General features: G+C 35.2%; 1 protein-coding gene across 1 annotated transcript; it reads left to right on the top strand.

The window, feature by feature from the left end:
* The first annotated feature begins 781 nt into the window (after positions 1 to 781).
* LOC103087515 (alpha-fetoprotein) lies at positions 782 to 20,726 on the top strand. The gene is made up of 15 exons (XM_007467567.1): positions 782 to 959; positions 1,444 to 1,495; positions 2,440 to 2,572; positions 4,530 to 4,741; positions 5,834 to 5,966; positions 6,887 to 6,984; positions 10,284 to 10,413; positions 12,224 to 12,441; positions 14,028 to 14,160; positions 14,700 to 14,797; positions 15,379 to 15,517; positions 17,148 to 17,371; positions 18,499 to 18,631; positions 20,151 to 20,205; positions 20,579 to 20,726. Exons 1-14 carry the CDS (start codon positions 875 to 877, stop codon positions 20,193 to 20,195), a joined length of 1,833 nt encoding a protein of 610 aa, XP_007467629.1. The 5' UTR covers positions 782 to 874; the 3' UTR covers positions 20,196 to 20,205; positions 20,579 to 20,726.
* The last annotated feature ends 1,884 nt before the right edge of the window (positions 20,727 to 22,610 follow it).

Here is a 22,610-nt window from a genome sequence, read left to right as displayed (position 1 = left end):
GACTCCCTCCAAAGATGTCAGGTGTTCCTCTTCTTACTCTACTTATCACTGCATCTATCACACTGTGTTGTGATTGCTGATAATAACTGTCTGTCTCTCCTGTTATATAGTAAACTCAGTGAGAACAGGGGTGGTGCCTGTTTCTTGTTGATGATTATTTCCATCAAAGAACAGTGCCTGGTATGCAGACTTCCTCTTTTTGTTGAGTGAATAAATAAAACTCCCATCTATTAAGTGCCATTCTGCAAAAGGCCCTATTCTTAGCCATTTCCACTCATTAATTTATTTAATCATGAAAGAATTCTTTCACTCTCATTATTTTATAGATGATGAAAATAAAGCTCAGAAAAATTAAACAACTCATCCAAAATTATGTAGCTAATAAGTGGTAGGGCAAAAATTCAACCCTGGTCCCCAAGCCCTCATGTTGCACCATGACACTGTACTGCCCTACTGATAATATGGCAGTAATGAGTTAGTGCATTTAGTTGAATTTCATACAAAGTCTGATGTCTTTTGTCTATGGCCCTGTTAACTTCTGTTGTGCAATTTAGGGAAAAGTCACCTCCTTGAATACTCTGTAGTTTGAGAAGAATATTTGTTATATTTGCAAAATGGAATGAATTTGCAAGTTTTTCCCCCTTTTTCCACCCAAAAGAGGTCTGTGTCCTTGAACATAAAACACAAATAATCCCTGTGCTGTTAATTATTAGCAAGTCATCCCATTTGGAACATAAGGAAATAAAGTAACAGATATACCAACAGAAGATTACTAGTTAACAGGCATTGCTAGAGAAGACTATAAAAGAATTTCAGCATGATTTTCAATATTCTGCCCCCATCATCATCACCAACAACGAAATAGCTAGCAACCATGAAGTGGGAGGTATCAATTTTTTTAATTTTTCTACTAAATTTTACTCAATCCAGAACAATGCAAAAAAATGCATATGGAATAGGTAAGATATTTTGTGCTTTTCTTTTGTCTTTTTCCTATATGAAAATTCTTAAATTTGCTTTTATTCATTTGCCTTGATTTATTTATCATACTTACTGTTCGACACAGAGGAAAAACATTTAATTGGTGAATATCATTAAATGAATGATAAACTTGTATATTTATAAGAGTACAAGAGTTTTACAAAATCATGGCAGTGCTTAACGTTACCTGTGAATGGTTCAATGGTTCCAAGAAATTGGAAGATATAAAATCTGAATTTTAGTGTGAAGTTTACTATAAATTATTCTCATTAACTTTATTCCTTAGTTTCTTAGTTTTCTCAAGTACAAAATTAAGATGCTTGGATACATGATTCCTAATGTCCTCTCAGTTCTAAAATTGTATAGTTTTAACTTAGACACAAACATTTACAACTAACAACGATTACTTTCCTGACTGCAGTTGAAAATATCATTTCTCATGAAGTTTATCTTGCTTTCCAGCTTCCATATTGGATTCTTCCCCATGCTCTGCAGAGATGAATTTAGTTGACCTGTAAGTTTTGCTTGTATAAATGCACTTTAAATATGCAAAGCAATGAAAATTTTAGTTAGGTAATTGAATAAAGTTGGATAGCCCTATGAGTTTTTAAAAGTGTGAAAGCAAACTAGACAATGCTAAGAAAAGTTATTTATGTTGAATATCAAATTGATATTGAAGAGGTTGAACTGTTACTCCACGCCTTAGATATTAACCCCAAACTCTAGATTCCTTGTAAAGAGATGGGACAAACAAAATCAGATTTTAGAAGCTGAGGAATAATGTCTGATTGATGGCAACTATGTATGAATTCAGGAATTTTTCTCATCAATACCAATAGGATGACATTACCATATTCTCTATTCTGAATACTATTTAATCCTAGTGGCAAATAGTAGGAGGTAAAATGTTCTGTTTTTGGTTATTTGTAGAAGGTATGTTGTTCTCTTGAATGATATCTTTCTGTCCCACACTTCTGAAGTTTCTAATAAGGAATTTAAAGTCATGTGTTACAGATACTGGTTGCACACAGAAACCTGCAGAAGCATTGCTTTGGGTCAATCCATGATCAGACCTTGATCACGCTGGTAGTAGACACAGGTAGAGGTCTAATGACCAATTCTTTGCTTAAAAAAAACAAAAAACAAAAAACTACAAAGGATATAAATACCTTCAATTATGGAGACATTGCAGTGGGTGGATGACCACAAAAGGAGGAACCACTCTTAGGGGAAATCCACTTATTTTCATTGTTAACAGATATATGTATATTTATGGGGGAAGGGGACAAGAAGACAGACATTTCTTCCTGGATGGCTAAAATTTCACATACTTTTTTAGCAAAAGTCATCCCCTAAACAGGTCACAACATAACAGACAATAAAAACAAACAAAAACTAACCTTGAGAAAAAGATTGATATGTCTGTTCCTTAAGCATTCATATGTATTTTTGTTTCAGAGCTACCATATTTTTTGCCCAGTTTGTTCAAGAAGCCACTTACAAGGAAGTAAGTCAAATGGTGAAAGATGTATTGACTGTAATAGAGAAATCCACTGGCAGTGAGCAGCCTGCAGGGTGTTTAGAAAACCAGGTGAGTGAATAATAATAATTTTTTAAAAAAGCACTGTGATATTTGACCAAAACTCAGCATGCAGAAGAGAAGATGCAGGGACTGCATAAGAAATAAATACATTTAAATATCTCAAGACCTGTTTTATGAAAGGAGGTTTAGGTTAATTCTGATTTGCTGGCGAGAGCAGAGGAGAAAACAATGGGTGTCTATTGTAAAGAGACAATATAAGCACGGTGACTAAGAGCTAAGGTTCTGAAATCAGAGTATCTTGGTGGCCATGGGCGTATTACTTAACTTCATTGAGCTTTAGTTTCCTTATATATAAAGTGAAGAATAATAATAGCTTCCATTTCTGGGTTGTCATGGAGATTGATATGATAATGGTAGCAGGGGTTAATTTGTATTAAGCACACAATGTGACAGGCATTATTCTCAGGAGTGTTACATATACATTGATGATCAAAATACTTTGTGACATGGAGCATAGCATTGATGAATCAGAATCAATGTCCAGTGAGCCAAGAGACCCTGGCTGGGGCTTATTGGTAGAATATCAGCTTTCCTTGCAAATATTAATTTATTAAATCTTTACAATAATCCTAGGAGATAGATGCTAATATTCCAGTTGGAGAAGATGAGGCACAGAGAGGTTAAACAACTTTCTTAAGGGAGTCCAGAACCAGGATTTAAATTATGTCATCTGGCTCCAGAACTAACACCCTTAGTGACTTCATTATACTATACACTATAGTGAATGTGAGGTGCATAGCATAGATTAGGGTTGACAGATTTAACAAACAACAACAAAATATGAAGCCCTCTTAAATTTGAACTTCAAATAAACAGTGACTACTTTTTTTTATTATAGGATATCCTAATGTAGAAGATTAATAAATAACAGTTATTAGTGTTTATTATTATCTCAATATAGAAAAGAATTAAGAACTTTAAAATGATTAGAGCTACCAGTTCTGGGACAAAATGCCCAGAGAATCCTCTGTCATGATGGAGCTCGTGAATTAGCCAAAAAATGATGTATCTGCAATATTGCAAAGGAGATGCCCTTTTAAAGATATAAAGTACTTTACAACTCTGAAATTGATGACTTAAATAAAAATCCCTTATAGGCATCTCTATTTTTAGCTTGACATGTGAAATAAGCAAAATACATTTTGTATTGCAACTTTACATCCAATGAGACATCCAAGGTGATGTTACAGATTAGTGATTTACCATTGTAAACTTAAAGGCATGATTTTTTAGGTGGATTGGGAACTGGAAGTCTTAGTTAAGATTTCCAGGATTCTCTAAATATTAGCAGTTATAAAAGCTAAATTAAAAGTTTCCTGAGATGAATGAAACACACGTATTCCTCAGAGGCATTCATCAGACTAGTGGTGTCTTCACCTGATTTTGGTAAAGCTAAGGCAAACAAGAAAGATTTTAAACACTTACAATGTACATTTTAAAACTTTTTTTTTTTTTTTGGATCTTAGTTCCCCAACCAGGGATTGAACCCAGGCCACAGCAGTGAAAGCTCCAAGTCCTAACCACTGGACTGCCAGGGAATTGCCTAAAACATTTTAGCTAAATCTATAATTAGACCCATTAAAAGTATTGGAAGCTATTTTTATTCAGTTTCAAAATATTTTGATTTTTATTTGAAAATAATATCCAATTTTATATCAGTGTCTCATAATAAGAATGCCAGATGGATTATCTATGTCCTCCTTTTAAGATAAAATAATTTTGTCTAATAGGCATGTGTATTATTTAAGGTTGAAAACTAAATTCCATTTTCCAAACACATAAAAGAAAGCTATCCCATCAGGCTGAAACTAAATATATTGGATTTTGTAGGGGGAATTATTTTCCTAATCTACTGTTCTGACTTTAAATATTAGAAAACTTTTCATGTGTTTTACAGCATTTTTAGGTAAAGTTAGTTGTCTTTCATTAAAAATAAATCTTATAGGTATCTGCCTTTCTGGAAGAAATTTGCCATGAAAAGGAAATTCCTGAAAAGTATGGGCTTTCAGACTGCTGCAGCCAAAGTGGAGAGGAAAGACATGACTGTTTCCTAGCACACAAAAAGGCCGTTCCAGCATCCATCCCACCTTTCCAAGTTCCAGAACCTGTCACAAGTTGTAAAGCATATGAAGAAGACAGAGAGCTATTTATGAACCGGTAAGGATCCAATTTTAAAGGTAGATAAGACCCCAGAAAGGGTGCAGTACCGAGCAGAATCTACAAATTCTGCAATTTGTGGCTGTATTCTAAAACATGGAGAAATAATGTTTGGTGTGGCATCTGCTGAGCTCCTGCCCTACGAGGTTAGGTGAGAAACATTAAGTGTAACTTTGTCTCCACGGCAAGTAGATAGATGGGTATAGACCACACAGGAGACCCACCAGTTTTTCCTTTAGTCTCTTAGATACACCTTGTTTTTTCTCTCTAATTTTAGCTTGCCCAAGAATATATTAGTGTGGCACAAAATGACTCCTTCCAGAGCCAAATATTTGGTGTTTTGTGTTCACCAAATTGCCTGAAAATAGAAAATGTTAGCGATCCAGGAATGTTTAAGGTACATAAGCATGTCTAACATTTATTGAGCATTTAGGATGTTTTAGGAACATGTGTGCTTGGCACGTATGATCATATTAATGCTCACAAACAGCCTATCATCTCCTTGTCCTCTTTCTCTTCATTCCTTTTCTTCTTCCTATTTTGCAGATGAAGAAATTGAAGCTTAGACGGTTAAGACAATTGGATGAGGGCAGACCACTAGTACATTCCCAAGCTGGGATTTGAACCCAGGTTCTCTGTTGGGGGAGCCTGTGTTTAACTCTTAATCACTTCTACCTTCCACGTTGCTGCCTAATCCAGAGAAATATAGAGCCTGCCCTTAGAACATCTCTGCTATGTTGACTGCCAGGGTGGATAATCTCATTCTGCACTGATGAGAAAAAAGACTCCACCTTTCTCTTTTACTTAGTGGAGGTCTGGCCTTGCTGACCCCCGAAACATATCTGTGTAAGCTTATTGAAAAGGATACTTTCATAAGAATCATAGTCAGTGTTTTTGCCTAGTTTGCTCTTATAATCTCATAATAGATTTTTCCTTTTCTTGGAGGATCTTTAGTGAGGAAAATTTTGACAGCAAGTGGAAAAAAATATGACTATTTTCTGAATCTTTAAACAATTCCAGAGTCTAGTTCCAAGCAGTAACAGTCCTATTTTAATGTGTTTGTAAATCTTACTGCTCCTTTTCATTTCACAGATACGTCTATGAGATAGCAAGAAGGCACCCCTTCCTATATGCACCTACAATTCTTTCTTTGGCTGCTCAATATGACAAAATAATTCCACCTTGCTGCAAAGCCGAAAATGCAGTTGAATGCTTCCAAACAAAGGTATTGTATTTGTGTGGATATCTGAACCAGTAACTTCAATCTGGCTATGACTTACTAAAACCAAACAAAGTTAAAAATGGAAATATGCTTTGTGGGCAGAGTATCATTTTCAGAATAGAGCATATTTCAGCACTCTGCTATTCTTTGGGCTAAAAACGCTGGGTTTGCTCTTTTTTTATTCATTCCTTTATCCATTAATTCAGCCAACAATCATTTTATTATTAAGGAAGTGAGTTTGGTGCGATAAAGACAGAGATAGAGGTGATAACATAAATGAAAGAGAGAAGAGTAAGAAGTGAAGGAAGCAAGTGAAAGAAGATGGGGCAGAAGGAAAAAGAGTAGAAGAGAAAAAAGGTGAACGAGAAGTATGATAAGTGCTTTATATTTATTATTTCTTTTAAACCTTAGAACAAATTTGAGATGTAAGTGTTATTGTCATTTAACAAAGAAGGAAACTTAGGTTTAGAGATGCAAATAGTTTTCTTAGGTTTTGGAGAGCTAGAACAACATCCACGATTAATTACTTGCTGCCTGAAGTCCTATAACAAAATTCCTAAGAACTGTGACTATTCCCAGAATGTCAGGCTGTGATGCAATCTTACGTTTGGTTACCGAGAAGACATTTAAGAAATTATCAGGCTTCAATTTGTTCAAAATTACAGTTGTTTATTCATTATCTCAAGTATGAAAGTTACAAGTGTTTCTGTTTCAAGATATTTTTAGTAATTCTACCTGGCATAGATGTATATAAACCCATCTAAAAGAAAGAATGAATAAAGTTCTGCAAAGATATATTGCATTTATAAGTTTTAGCAAAAATTTTTAGAGTTTAATGTTTTAGTTGTATCTGTTGTTTTTCTAATTATTAGAGCCTATAAAGGAAAATACATCCTTTCTTGACACCTCATTTTTCTATCTAGGCAGCATCAATTACAAAAGAATTAAGAGAAAGCAGCTTGTTAAATCAACACATATGTGCAGTAATGAGAAAGTTTGGACCCCGAACCTTCCGAGCCATGTAAGTTTAAGCTCTATCTAGGGAAGAAGGTGAGATCTGCAAAACTCCCATTTTGCAGTTTGAGTCCATTTTTCACATTGTTACTGTTGTAGAGAATGAAGTTTCCTTTGATGAGAGCTAATGTGATGAGAATCATGAAATCCTAGGATTGGGAGGAACAGGATCAGTCTGCTGTTTCACACTTATTAAAGTCTACATGAGATAACACTTGAGAAGACTTTGGAGATTTATGCTTTTTACCTATTCTTCTAGATACTCAAGTTCTGGACTGCCATCAATTTACACCTCATAATTATACTACACTTTTTTTTTTAGAGAAGTATTACCTTTTATTATTTTTTATGCATTAGTTCATTGAGATATATGCTTTTTGATGTGTGTTATGGTCTAAAAGAAGTGCTCAAAAATTCCAGTTGTTTCTCTTTTCATTTGTGCTTGTTTGTATGCTTTATATCTGTAAGACATTTTAAGGTTCTTGTGGTAACAAGTTTGCTTTCTTCCCAGTACCTGACACAATGGTTTTGATCTATGATCTCCAGATGTTATTAAACTGTTTATTTTTTTTAAGTTGATGGAATGATCTTAAGCAGATATACCACATTTTCCTAGATTCTCTACAAGGTAGATTAGCCTTCTCTAAGTATCATTTAAAATTTCTGGCTTAACAAGAAATTCTTTACATTAACTCTGCTTCCTAATCTTCCTATAAAAGTCCATTGTGTCAATTATTGCTTTTTATGAAAATATTCACTTGAGGCAATAATATTAGAATCCATTGTCCAGAGGAAAACAAAATAGTCATTTCTGAAGAACTGGCATGTATTTTCCTAACTGATGAAAGCATGTAATTCACTGAAGTCTGTTTTCTTGTCCCAGCTGCTAAAAAGCTCAGAGGCAAATTTGGAGTTTTTCAGCTGACTGCATTAACTCTTACACTTAGCATATTTGCCTTTTCTCTTTTCCCTTGATTCTGTCTGTCTATCTATCTATCTATCTATCTAATCTATCATCTATCTATCTTTCATCTATCCAATTTATCTCTATCTCATCTATCTATCTTTGTTGTTAGGATGAGAGGAATATTTAAAAAAAAAAAAAGCCCAAACAATTGAATCAGGTAGTTCAACCTCTTCATTTTTACACATGGGTAACCTGAGGTCCAGACAGATTAAAACAGTTTACCCAAGACCACACTACTGGTCATCAGAACAAAGTTTTTCTAGATCCTTTTCATGATTTTTCTTTCTTTTTTTTTTTTCATTTTATTTTATTTATTTATTTTTACACAGCTGATGATCCTTGTCATCATTTATTTCCATTACACATACTTGTCTGCTATGTCAGTGATCTCTAATTGTCTGTGTCCTGACAACTGAGACTTTGAGGTCAAGTATAGGAATCAGAATTACCAGTGGTTTAGAGCTCCACTAGCCAGTATGGCAGCCACTAGACACACGAAGCTCCTGAGCATTTGAAATGTGGCTAGTGCAAATGAGGAACTGTGTTCTAAGTGTAAAACCTGATTTCAAAGACTTAGTATGAAAAAGAAAATGTACAGTATCTCATTAATAGGTTTTAATGTTATAAACAACAAGGACCTACTGTATAACACAGGAAACTATATTCAGTATCTTGTAATAACCTATAATGGAAAATAATCTGAAAAAATATATATATTCAGTTATATATATATATATATAAAACTGAATCACTTTGCTGCACACCTAAAACTAATACAACACTGTAAATTAACTATACTTGAATAAAAAATGGTTAAAAAATAAGTTTTAATGTTGATTACATATTGAAATGATATTATTTTTGATATATTGGGTTAAAAAACATATTATTAAAGTAAATTTAACCTGTTCCTTTTTACGTTTTACTATGGTTACTAGGAAATTTTAAATTACATAACTGGTTTAAAGTACTCTTTAACTTTTATGCTGAAACATTTATAGCCTAGAAAAACCTCTGACCTGCTAATTGAAGAGTATTAAGTGCATGCATTTAAATTTTATTTATTTGGTTGCTTGTTTTAAATGACACATTTAAAAATATTGTCCATAGTGAAGACAGATTAAAGTTTTTAGTCATGGATGTAGTTCCAAGACTGACTGATTCTTCTTGGAAGAGGTCAGATTATGCTTTAATCACCCTCCAACTCCATTAGAAACTTAAAGATTGATTCATGATTTGCTTTAGTTAAATTTATCTTAGTAATACAATGTAAGTTAAGATTTTATTATAATGACATTGTTTATCATTTGCTATCCATAAGTAGTTAAATTTAAATGTTCTCAATTTAAAAAGAAAATCCGTCTTTATCAGTAGCAGCAACAATACCAGTTGCTCTAGGCCACAGTGGTCCCACCAAGACATCTCTTAAAATTTACATGAACTATGCAGAAGAAATAAGAATTTTTGTTTCTTACCTCCTTTTTGGGTCACACTACATGTCTTGGCATGATGACACATTTGAGTGCTTAGTCTGCTCCACTTTCTTGTCCCGTTAATATGCACATATGCATCCTTCCCTATATTCTAAGAAGTAATTTTTTCTCCCAAGTAAAAGAATGATTATCGTTCTCATAGAATTTTCCGTTTCTTAATTGTTTATCCTTTTTAATTTTTTCCCACCCTCTCACAGCAATGAGCCCCAATACTCAGCAACAGGGTTGAACAGCAAAAAGATAGATATCATTAAAATCCACAGTAAAGGTTTTAGGAAAAGATAAATCACTTCTAAACCTTTTGTAGGGCCAGATCACAGTTTACAGAGCCACTGCCTTGAAAGACTGGGCTAGAATTAACAAGACATAACACTTTTCCTTTTATTTTTAAACAAGAACATATTGGTCTTTTATCCTTGGAGCTGTAACTATACTAATACTCTATAAATGTTATTTAAGTTTACTTAACATCTTTATTGTGGAGTATAATTGCTTTACAATGTTGTGTTAGCATCTGCTGTATAACAAAGTGAATCCGCTATACATATACATATATCCCCATATCTCCTCCCTCTTGCGTCTCCCTCCCACTCTCCCTATCCCACCCCTCTAGGTGGTCACAAAGCACCGAGCTGAACTCCCTGTGCTATGCGGCTGCTTCCCACTAGCTATCTATTTTACATTTGGTAGTGTATATATGTCCATGCCACTCTCTCACTTCGTCCCAGCTTACCCTTCCCCCTCCCACGTCCACAAGTCCATTCCCTGCGTCTGCGTCTTTATTCCTGTCGTTATTTAATTTTGATAGATAACCAAGATTGATTCTAATTCTTTTTTTCCCCTTAGAACTGTTACTAAACTGAGTCAAAAGTTTCCCAAAGCTAATTTTACTGAAATTCAGAAACTGGTCGTGGATGTGGCCCACGTACACGAGGAATGCTGCAGAGGAAATGTGCTGGAGTGTCTGCAGGATGGGGTGAAGAGTCTTGCCTCCTATAAAAGAGATATTCCCACTCCCTTTTCTTTCTCTTTCTCTCATTCTAAATGGGAGAAGGGTGTCTGCCATAGTTGGTCATAGAATGTGGAAACTAGCTGACTGAGTGAAGTTACAGAATTCTTAATAGTAAAACTTGAATCTCTTTTGTTGACTCTGCTTTTCACTTAAGGGATGCGCCCCTCTTCCTAGACCAGTGCCCATTCATTCTTACTTCTAAAGGAGATGGTAACCTCTCTGGAGGTCTCCACACAGAATTTTGGGGGGAAAACTCTATTTTTAATATATTTGTTTTTTCACCCATTTGTGCTTTCATTTGATAAATATATATTGAATACTTTCTATGTGCTAGCCACTGTGGGGCATACCTGTTAGGAAGGCACAAGCTGGTTTCAAGAAATGTATAGTTTGATAAGAGAGATAAGACATGTGACCTCATTGGGGTTAGAGACTGTCTTTGGTTTACTGTTATTTCCATAGGCCATCAGCGCCATGCCTGGCACATGGAAGGCACTCTATATTATATACATAGAGTTATTACATGAATACAACAAAATAATAAAAGAAACATAAAAAATAACACAAGATATTATTCTATATGGTAAAAAGCTAGCCATCATGGAGAGGTGTGAATAAGGGCTCTAGGGGCATTAAAAACCAAAAGCAAATACCCCAAAAACAGAATCCTCAAGCATGCCATAGTCAGTTGCGATTTAAGCAGTGTGGCATTGGTCTATTTCGGGCCACCCTAGGCTTCCTAGATGTTGGAGGCCTGTCTATCCCCAAATTATTCCCTCTCTGGTCCCCTGTGATATACCCTCTTCTTCAAGGAGGCTTAGAATCATTGCTCCTAGATATTTCGGTGGCTTGAAACCAGGGCTGGAATATGGTTTCCAGAAGGTTGAAAGTGAGGATAGAATGCTCCTTTCAGCAAGTCCACGGCAATTTGGCTGAGATACGCTTGAAAACCAGCAAGAAGCCAAGGCTGTAGGGGAGACCTGAGGGTGAGTCTTTGGGCCCAGGCAGAGAATCCTGGTGTCAGTAGTTGGGGCTGCCTCCAAGACAAATTTTCCTATATCATTTATTTTTCCTTTTAGAAGCATTTACCTTCATATTAGAATGGTAATAAGAATGATTTTATTTTTCTTTGATGTGAGTTGTATCAGTTTCAGTTGACTATTTTACTAATTTGTATACTCATTTTTTAAAGTTTAGTTTTTTCAATTTTTGGACTTCAAACCACCCTTTTCCATTAAAGTGAAAAAAATAATTTAAAAGTATGGTATATAAGTTGGATTTTAATGGCTGAATAATGGGTTCTAATTGTTCCTGGTGAGAATGCACAGAATTTTCAGTCCTTTGACAGGTACGTGTAAGCTCGGCTTCTTTCTGGCCACTTACGTGCATTTCATTATCTATAGACTGCCCTCTGGAGGTCATAATCGGTTACTGCAGGGTTATATAAACAGCAAATGTTTACTACCAAATTTCAATACTAATAGAAAGATATGCATCAACGTGCATGTCATTTGGTTTGAGGAGTACATTTGTCTTTTGTTTTTAAAAGCTTGCTATTAGAATAAAATAGTAGATTTTAGCTGACAACTATGAAAAGAAGAATTGAACAAACAAGGCTAGGTGGAAAGGAGTGAGGAAAGGTAGAGTAGGGAGAAAGCACTAAAATGGGAGACAAGGTAAATGTCTTCTTCCTTCTTTCCTTCCTAGGACTGGCCACGAGGTCCTGAATTAAAGAATAAATGTTTAACACTTAGACTTTATTTTTCTATTACAGGAAAAAATTATGTCCTACATATGTTCTCAGCAAGATATTCTGTCAAGCAAAATAGCAGAATGCTGCAAATTACCCACCACACTTGAACTTGGTCATTGTATAATTCATGCAGAAAATGATGACAAACCTGAAGGCTTATCTCCAACTCTAAATAGGTTTTTAGGAGAGACAGATTTCAACCAACTTTCTTCAAGGGAAAAAGATCTCTATATGGCAAGGTAACACACTCTGTAAATGTATGTTCACACAAGTAAAAATTATGATGTGACTGACAGCTTTGTGTTGTTGAAATGGTTTCTGAACTCAGTATATGAGGATAATGTTAGAATGTTCTAAGCCAAAATATAGTTAGGAGGAAATAACAAGGAAGTAAGGAATAGGGTCTATCTTATACTGATGAGACTTTCACCACTGCTGTTATTAACTGGCTTGCTTATGAGGATGCATTTTGTTTTGTATCAGTTTCTCTGGAATCAGAAGCATTGTCATCCCTGTATGGATTACTCATGTAAGGACCACCATTGGACATCCGAATAGGATATGGATATTTTTGTAATAAGAAGGGCTCATAATTAAGAATGTGCTTTTTCACTGTGCATGTTTTAAAAACTTTTTCCCCCAAATATAACTTAATAGATAATGCTAGATAGAAGGGCTTTCATTGTAGCAGTTTATTTGCTATTTATTGAATACATGTTTTATTTTTTTAAGGAAGTGAAAACACATTTAGAGACATTAGCAGTATGGTAGTTGTAATTGACAAGACATGTTCTCATTCTATTTGCCTTTAAGGGGAGCAAGCAGTTAACACATTATCCTTTATTGTACAGTGTGTATCAGTGGACACTATTAGAGGAGGCATTTGTGCAGCTTTTAGGACACTATACTTAGTGATCTCCAAAGGTCCTTCTAAATTTGAGTCTGCTTTTAATGTAGTAATGAAAAGAATGGTGCAATTTTCTTTTTAATATTCCTGGAGGGTATTACTCTATTGTTGATTAAAATTAGACATGCACACATTGTTTGCACCGCTAAATTAATTTATGCAAACAAGAGCAAAGTCCAGATTTCAGAAACCCATAATGACATTATTGGAGGAAGAACTAATATGACTTATTTCTACAACCTGGGAATACAATTAGTAAATTCAAGAATCCTCTTTAAATTTACCCATTCATACATTCTGATGCTAATTGTTTATTTAATAGAAGCAGTTCTTCAATTGGAAAGGTTCTTTGCAGTAGAAATTTTCTCAGCTGAGAATGATCTTCCCCCAGATACTTTGTGTGGCTTCCTTCACCCAGGTTTTTCTCCTGAAAGAGCTACTCAAAGAGACTTTTCTTGACCACACACTCTAAATTGTCACCCCTTTCCTTCTTGTCTATCTTGCTTTATTTCTCTTCATTGATTTATCACTACCTAAGATTGGATGACCTATTTCTTATTGGTTTCTGTCTCCCTATAATGCCTGCTTTTGAGAGGTCAGACATTTTATCTTATACATGATTGAATCCATACTGCTTAAAGAAATTGTTTGCACAGACTTGGCAGTGGAAAAATATTTGTTGTATGGATAGATTTCACGTCCATAACTGAAAGTGAATAGTGCAAAAGAAAACAAAATACCGTTTTAGAACAATTTGAGGGATTATAATTTTTATTAATAGCTTTGCCATGCATATAGTTGAAATAATATTTGATTTCTAGTTTTATTTATTTGCATTTTAACTTCTGCGTGCCATATAACACAGGAATAATTTGTCTCTTAATTCCAATAACATGATTTTTTTCACACATATTTCAGATTTACTTATGAATATTCAAGAAGACATACTAAGCTTGCTGTCCCAATAATTCTAAGAGTTGCTAAAGGATATCAGGAGTTATTGGAGAAATGTTCACAGTCTGAAAGCCCTCCTGAATGCCAGGATAAAGGGGTAAAATGCTCTAGTTTTTTAAGGAAAATCTGGAAAACTAGATGGATATCATGCATTAAAAGTGCTGTTTGTTTGAAAGCATCTAATTACTAATGAGCAGTTAGTTAGTTATGTCTACTAACTAGCTATCTAGCTATCAAGTAGTGATTAACTAGTAGTCAACAACTATTGGCTTATTTTAGAAATAAGAATGTTTTAACGAAAAGTTCTTTGATGCACAGAATAAAAATAATATTCATTTTTGAATAGCTCCACTCCAGAAAGGCAAGAATCTTGTACAGAAAGAATTGTAACTTTTTACCCAAAGTTTGAGTTCTGCCATCAAATAACTTGGTGATTCACAAAGTTTTAAACTTATTCTCCCTAAAGTTCATTGGCCTTAATTCTCACAATTCATCTTTAATATTAAAAAACCCTCTAAAGTGGTTTCTCTAAGATTTGTATCAAAACAGAATAAACTATTACTGGCCAATTTTTACATACAAAGTTATGTGTGAAGAAAGAGAAAAAAATGTATGTAATAATGCTTGTATTTTCAGGAAGAAGAGTTAGAGAAATATATCCAGGAGAGCCAAGCGCTGGCAAAGCGAAGCTGCGGCCTCTTCCAGAAATTAGGAGAATATTACTTACAAAATGCGTATGCTTTTTAAAACAGTATTTGGAGTGATTTAAGATCATTAACTAGTGAGGGAAAGACCCATCTAAATTAATCACCCATGGCTACCCAAATTCCAGCCCCTATGTTGGACTGGAGGTCTTGTAATCTGATCACCCAGTTTCCAGTTCCAGAAGGTGGCCTTTCCCAGTTCTCTCTCTTTAGGAGCAACAGATGGCCTGTGAAGCCTGATCTGTGGTACTGGCTTTGGGTTCCCCAAACCGTGCAGATTTTTGCAGTAAAGATACCCATTGTATCATAGCCTGTCGTAGTTAAAGCGCCAAAAGATCAAAGTGCATATCGAGGAAACTTCTGAGGTTGGGAATAGGAGTCAGCCTGCTGCCCAGCGTTTATTTTCCCGTTGTGATCTGTTGGTGTAAGAAGAGGGTAGGGAATGCTTATCAGAGTAAATGCACCTCCAGCGTTGGTCCAGGTACCATGTGGGTGAAACAAATGAGCTAATTTCATGTTCTCTGATGCCAAAAGGGGGTCTTTTAGAAGGAATGAGAGTCCAGAGTCTCCTGAAGGACTCAGCAAGATTTGGTGAAAAATGCTTCTTTCAGGTTTCTTGTTGCTTACACAAAGAAGGCCCCTCAGCTGACCCCAGCTGAGCTGATGACCTTGACCAGGAAAATGGCGACCGCGGGAGCCACTTGTTGCCATCTCAGTGAGGACAAACAATTGGCCTGTGGTGAGGGAGTGGTGAGTGTTTTGTTTAGTCCCATCCTTTTTCTGCCCTTTTGGGCTTGAGATAGCCTTATAATTCCCATTTAGGGGAAATGGGAAAAACCAATGTGGAGATGGCTTTCCAGGACTTGTTGGATTAGTTGCAGTTGAAGGGGTGTAAGAACTCGGCTCTGAATGGTTGTCATGTGGGCAAGCTTCCTGTCCTTCTAGAATGGCTGGTAGAAGTGCAGTGAGTCTATTCAACAAACAAGCAAGCTTCATGTACAGGGGAGACAGAAAGACTGACACGTCACTCAGTTCATGATTTCACCAAATACCTACTTTAATGTTAAAACAGAAAAAGCTTCAACTTTGACAGATTAAAATATGCTATTTTGTTTTTAGCCATACCTATGTTTTTGTCTTTTATAGTTTAATTTTTTATGATGATATTAGGGACAATTTATTCCCCTTGACAGGGTGCAGGGTACAGAACAGGTAGATCCCACGTTCTGAATAGTAAAATGACTTTCCAATTGGTAATGCCAATAATCTTTACTTCTTAATGTCATACATATGATTACAGGTTGAATTTTTTTTTTATTATTTTTTCCCTTGAAGTCACAATTGCAAATAAAATTGTGTATCTTTTTTTTTTTTTTTCACTTTTCCTCTTTTTGATGATGGGGAGTCATTTGCTAGCCAGTCTTCATGTCCTGGAATTTTTTGTCAAAGCTTAGCAGTGAAAAGAAACTTTCCTGTGATTAAGCATCATCTTTGTCATTTATTGAATCCCCCATGTTGGGAGGATGCAGGGGCACAGGATGGTGTAATGGTTCAGGAGTATAGGTTCTGGGGGCCTCCTGCCTACATTCCCATCCCACTGTCACCACTTGTGAGTCTTGCCACTCTGGGAAAGCTAGTTATCTCACTAAGCTTGAGAATTTTCATCTGACATTTGAGAATAAAGTTGGGATGGCTGTCTTAAACGAGGTAATCCGTGTGACTCACTCAGTACTAGCCTGATACATAGTATGCCCACAAAATATGTTGGCCCTTGTTACAAGTTATTATTAGGTGTTTAAGAAATATCTCTGAAGTGTGGAAGGTAGGCCAATTCTACACTAGGAAAGCCTTAAGGACACACAGACTCACACACACACACACACACACACACATCTTATTTCTTTACAATTAGGACTACATATTAGCTGTATGTATGCATGTATGTACATATGTGAAAGGGTTAGGTTTGTGCTATTCTTACTTCAGAAAGTGATTCTCTGAATCCGAAAAATAAAATGGAAAGCTCAACTAAATATACATGGAAAATGTAGGCCATGTATTGATTTCAGAGACTTTTCCCCTTCAGAAGTATGTATGTAACTGAAAATGTGTTTCAAATCGCTGACACAAATAGCTGAAGTGGCTCTCTTCAACATCACTTGTGGAACATTGGTCACTAAATGCTGAAGTTTATCCCAAACAAATGGGTAAATAAGAGTCTACAATATGGCAGCACATGATCCCTACACAGACAGCAAATTTTCCTGTAAATTAATTATAAGTTACTGGACATTAAACACTATTGCAACAATTTTCCTGAATCAATTCTATGGCTGATGCTCCCTCTCCTTGCTTTCTCCTTTCTCATTCTCCTAATTAGGCTGACCTTATTATTGGACTTTTATGTATCAGACATGAAGAGACTCCCGTAAACCCTGGGGTTGGCCAGTGCTGCACCTCTTCATACGCCAACAGGAGGCCATGTTTCAGCAGCTTGGTGGTGGATGAGACATACGTTTCTCCGCCATTCTCTGATGACAAGTTCATCTTCCATAAGGATCTGTGCCAAGCTCAGGGTGTAGCACTGCAAACAATGAAGCAACAGTAAGAAATGGGTATTCGCTAGCATGGAGAAGACTGACAACACTAAATAGTGGTGGAGATTTCTACTTCACACACCCAACACCCTTGGGCTCACCAGGAGAAAATTATTACTCCACAGCACTTAAAGTGACTTTCAGAATAGTCTTGTCTCAGAGTCTTCATAGCCTCTAGTCTGGAAAAATTCACTGGGGCAGATAATTTCCTGTTTGTAAAACTAGTCTCCTTTTAAACTATTGTTGTGATGCATCTTGGGATCGAGGGAAAAGGGGCAATCTATTTCAAGTAATTAGGATATATCTTTGCAGTAAGTCTTGGGTACTTCCATTCCAAGCACTGAATAAACACTTTTGAGTTTTTTCCCACACTGTTTACTCTTTGAAGAGAATAATCATAACATTTGATTCAACCATGCAATATGGGCGTTATGAAGTGGAATACACATTTCAGTTCATTGTGGGAGGCATTCTGTAATGATGATAGTAATGCAAGTCAATGTAACTCATGTTCTCCAAATTCTCATGCATTTTCATACTCCCATACTTTGTAAAAGGTCTTCCTTCATTTTGGAAAACTTGTTCATCCCTTTTTTCTCTGTCACAATCTGAGGCATGTTTCTAGGTACAGTAAGAATGCCACCTGGCAAGCCTCCCCTATTCCCTAGGTCAACATTAATTCCAGCCTGAATGTATTACCAAATGAGTATTACAGGAAATTAGGACAGACAGTGCTCAGGTTAGGGGTGTGATAATGTGAATGACAAGGGTTTGGAAGCTGGAGCCTTTGAGTATGGATAAGACATATTTTAGAAGAGAGAACTGGAAAGAATTTTTTAGGCAAATAAGAAAGAGACTATTTCACTACATATAAGTAAGGTGGGACTGTGAAATAGTGTTTCATCTATAACCTGCACAGGTCCAGACCAATGGAACATTTAGCATGTTTCTCGCCTCAGTCTTTCTAATAAAGTGTTAGCCAAGATATATGTGGTGAGTCTGGTGATGGGTTAATGGAATGAGGGTTTCGGGTAAGGGTTGCCAGAGCTCTGAAAGTTCTCTCCTAGGAAGGCTTTAGAAAAATACCATTGCATAGCAGACTTCTCTTTTATATTGCTTTGTTTTAAATCATAGATTTCTCATTAACCTTGTGAAGCAAAAGCCACAAATCACAGAGGAACAACTTGAGGCCGTCATTGCAGATTTCTCTGGCCTCCTGGGAAAGTGCTGCCAAGGCCAAGGGCAGGAAGTCTGCTTTGAGGAAGAGGTATGTGCAGCTCATGTTTACACTCAGAATACTTGGTATGGAATTTTTTGTAACGAATAATGAAAAGAGTATCCCACTAATTTATAATTTTAAAATAATGCCAGAAATATTTAATTTAGAAATAGATTGAAGGATTTTATAATATTTAAAAATAATCACAGTTTTCTCACTAAATATTAGGAGAAGTGTAATTTTAGAGTATATTATGAGAATTAGTAATTTTGATTTATTTTCTAGTGGAGAAAACTGTAAAGTGAATTTATAATTAACTGATGATAATTTAGACAGCTTCTGGCTTAAAAATTATCAATTGAGCTAAATGGATTAAAAGGATTTAATAGCAGATTAATTGTGCACATAGGATATTGGGGGAATATTTATAGGAAATATATTCAACTCAGGAGCAAGCCTTTGAATATTAACGGAGTAGTAATTAGGTATTATCTTAATATAATTATTTAGCAATTTTAGCTGGATTTGTAAATTGACTACATTTTGTAAGCCTCTAGCTTATATTACTAAATATATTTGAATAGAGCATCACTATATTTTTAAAAGATATTCTATAATTCAGCCTTTTTGCCAATTTTATTTGACTATCTCATGATGTAGAAGTTTAGATGTTTTGTTATTTGATAATATTTAGAAATGTTGAGTTTTTCAATAGCTAATGTAATTACATGGGTTTGAGTGTGTGTTCTTACTAGTATGTGTCTGTTTTTGGTAGGAGGGGTGGGACACAGATAATGAAATGAGATAAAACAAAACTGATAAAATAGATTTTATGTAAACCATTTCTGATAAATATGATACAAAAAGATTAATGTCCTCTGTTTTGAGAACACGTTCATTTACATGCAGAGAACATTAACAAATAGTAACATAGCAGTATTTTCTCTGCAAACCTTTTAATTTCTGTGACTGATTTGTAGAGAAAGGGGAGAGATGGGATGAAGCTTTGTAAAAGTTGGGAGATTGGTATAGGAAAAGCAATACCTCCTGTTGATAAGAGTGGAGTTGTTTTCCTTCTGCCTTCTATTGTCCTAGCTTGTTGACATCAGAGTTGTATATCTTTATTTTTAACTTGGTTAACCTATAAACCAATGAATTCACCCCTAGGTAGTGGAGAGTTAACTGTACAACTGGCACAGCGGTCTACTTTTTTATCTGATGATTCTTATTGACTGATTTATTTTCTTTTTTTCTTTTTTTAATTGAAGTAGAGTGGATGTACAATATTATATGTTACAGGTCTATAATCTAGTGGTTCACAAATTTTTAAAGATTATATTCCATTTATAGTTATTATAAAATATGGCCTGCATCCTCTGTTGTACAATATAACCTTGTAGCTTATTTTATACCTAATAGTTTGTACCTCTTGCTCCCTTACCTCTATATTACCCCTCCCCCCTTCCCTCTCCCCACTGGTAGCCACTAGTTTGTTCTCTATATCTGTGAGTCTGCTTCTTTATTTTTTATATTCACTAGTTTGTTGATGATTCTTTTTAATTTGTAGGGTCCAGGACTGATTTCAAAAACTCGTGCTGCTTTGGGAGTTTAAATTACTTCAGGTAACAAAAAATTCAGATAAGGCTAACTATAATGTTGATTCTTCACAAATATTGATCCATAGTTAAATACATCCTAAGAGCTAACATTAAATACTTTTCTTAAAAATAAATGCAATTCATAAAAAAAAAAAAAAAAAAACTTCTTTAAAAACCCTGGAACAAAATAATGCCCACAATGTTAAATTAGTGATTCAACTAACTCAAAATTCTTTAAGGTTATTTCATGGCTTCAGAGAATGTCATTAGAAGGCCTTCCTAGCAGTTTATCTTATATAGATCCAATATATGTATATATATAATATAAAATAATAAAACCAGTTACATCCTGCATCTATTAATTTAATTAGTACTTATATTTTTGTTCTTGTTACAGGGGGAAGAGAAAAGACCAAAAGTCTTTATTGTTTGGTGTGAACTTTTCCCTTTAATTCTAACTGATTTGTGCTTTTTGTGAATTAAAGAAATGATGAAGACTTTTATGTGAAATTTCCTTATCATAAAAATAAAGTATCCCCAAATGTTTCTTTTTTCCTAGCCTGCTTATTTATGAACACTTATAAATAATTTCTTCAAATAGTTTTGTATACCATTGTCTGAAGCAGATTCTGGTCACAAAGCACTGAATATTGTTTACTGTAGGAGATTAAAGCCCCTCAAGGATGGATTTACGACACTGAAGGCTATATTACGTGGTGAACTAGAAACATGTTCCCAAGTGAAGCACTTTTTGGTGCTTCTAGGGCACACTGTTCATTAAATGATCATTTAAGTATTCTAACAGATAAGTTGGAGATGAGAAAAGAAATTATTGTTTTTATAGGATCCATCAAGAATGATGTTACTCAAAATTTAACATCTACTTTTTTCTTAATCTTGTTCATAAACCTTTTAAAACATAAATGTTAACTGTACTGTAGTTGTTTTGATTGAATATAATTAACATTTTCATCAATTATTATTATTTTTTTGTTCTGCAAGTATTTATTGAGCATTCACTGTGTCCAATGTCCTGTTCTGGGTGCACTCACTGTCCTCTAGTTGCTCCAGTAAAGAAGGAAGCAACTAAGAGCAATGCAACAAGATTATGGCCATTATAGAGGCAACAACATGTTGAGAGAATCAAAGGGTGGGTGAGACCAATTGTGACTGGGGAAAGTCACATCGGCAGAGACAAACATTTAAGAAGCATCTCAGAAGATGAGTGGGCATTCATCTGTTCAAGTAAAGGAGAAGGCAAACACATGAAAGAGGAAAACATGGTCTATGACAAACGGTGATGAATGATTTTAGAGGAGTATAGGGTGGGGAAGAAGGCTATAGACATGGAAGATCAAGCAAGACATTCAAGCTATATAGGATTGAGTGGATTCTCATGGGTTTTATTCCAAAGGGTTTGGATGATGTCTTACAGGTAACAGTGGACCAGAGTAATATCTAAGCAGAGTGATTAGCTTTTAAGGAGATAACTCATGAGATATGGAGGATGGGAAATAGGGGCAGGGGAAAGAGTAGAGGGGGGCAAGGTCAGTAAGTGGTGACAAAAAGATCAGTCCACCAGTAGGGAGGCTGTTTATTGTATTAGCTTAGAACAGAAATCTAAAAATCACATTCATGCTTTGGCGTCTGCTGCAGGAGAAAACATTTGCTCAGAGCAATAAAATGGACTTTCTGTTCTAACTCAGTTACTTTGTCCTTTATATTTTTCTTTCAATTTTGATGGAACATCTGTGGACTTTGCCTGATTGTGGTGTAATTCTAAGAAGTCTTAACTTAGAGATCACAGTAAGATAAAGTAGAATTCAACATAAAGCATTTAACAGGAAAAATAATCTTTTACCGTTAAGAGGAGAGTTCAAGTAAGATAAAACTGTTTGGAAAATTTATGAGCCAAATGATATTTCATTGACATATATAAAGAAAAAATGATTGGAAACACTAGGACAAATTGAGGCAAATACAATAGTAAATTGGAGATTTTAGAACATTTCTACTTCTCAGAAAAAATCAGTTAAGCAAACAATAAATAAAAACTCAAGGTAGAAACTTCTCTAGTCAAAGTTACCAGTGGCTTCTATGCTGCAAAATCCAGTAGTCAATTCTCAATGTTTAGTTTACCTGATTTCTCTCAGGAGAACTTGACACAATTGATCACTCCCTTTTCCTTGAAGTATTTTTCTACTTGGCTTCTGGATTTTCCTCCAACTTTATTGGCTGAATCTCCTCAATCTTCTTCACTGCATTTTCTGCAATTCTTTGACCACTAAATGTTGCAGTGTCCCAGAGCTGCTCTTCCTGAATCTAAACTTACCTCTAGGTGATCTTATATAGACTTGATGCAGTAATACCATCTAGATGTTGAAAACACATATTTATATCTCCAGCCTGGATTTTTTCCCCTTTAATTT

The sequence above is a fragment of the Lipotes vexillifer genome, unplaced genomic scaffold (genome assembly GCF_000442215.2).
Source record: "Lipotes vexillifer unplaced genomic scaffold, Lipotes_vexillifer_v1.1 scaffold1176, whole genome shotgun sequence".
Lineage (NCBI taxonomy): Eukaryota > Metazoa > Chordata > Mammalia > Artiodactyla > Lipotidae > Lipotes > Lipotes vexillifer.
This window is presented reverse-complemented; position numbering and strand designations above follow the sequence as displayed.

Coding starts and splice junctions, on each gene's coding strand:
- LOC103087515 (XM_007467567.1), top strand. CDS start 875: ATGAAGTGGGAGGTATCAATTTTTTTAATTTTTCTACTAAATTTTACT. Junction 4,742..5,833: donor AGAGAGCTATTTATGAACCG/GTAAGGATCCAA, acceptor TTCATTTCACAG/ATACGTCTATGAGATAGCAA. Junction 10,414..12,223: donor TGGAGTGTCTGCAGGATGGG/GTGAAGAGTCTT, acceptor TTTCTATTACAG/GAAAAAATTATGTCCTACAT.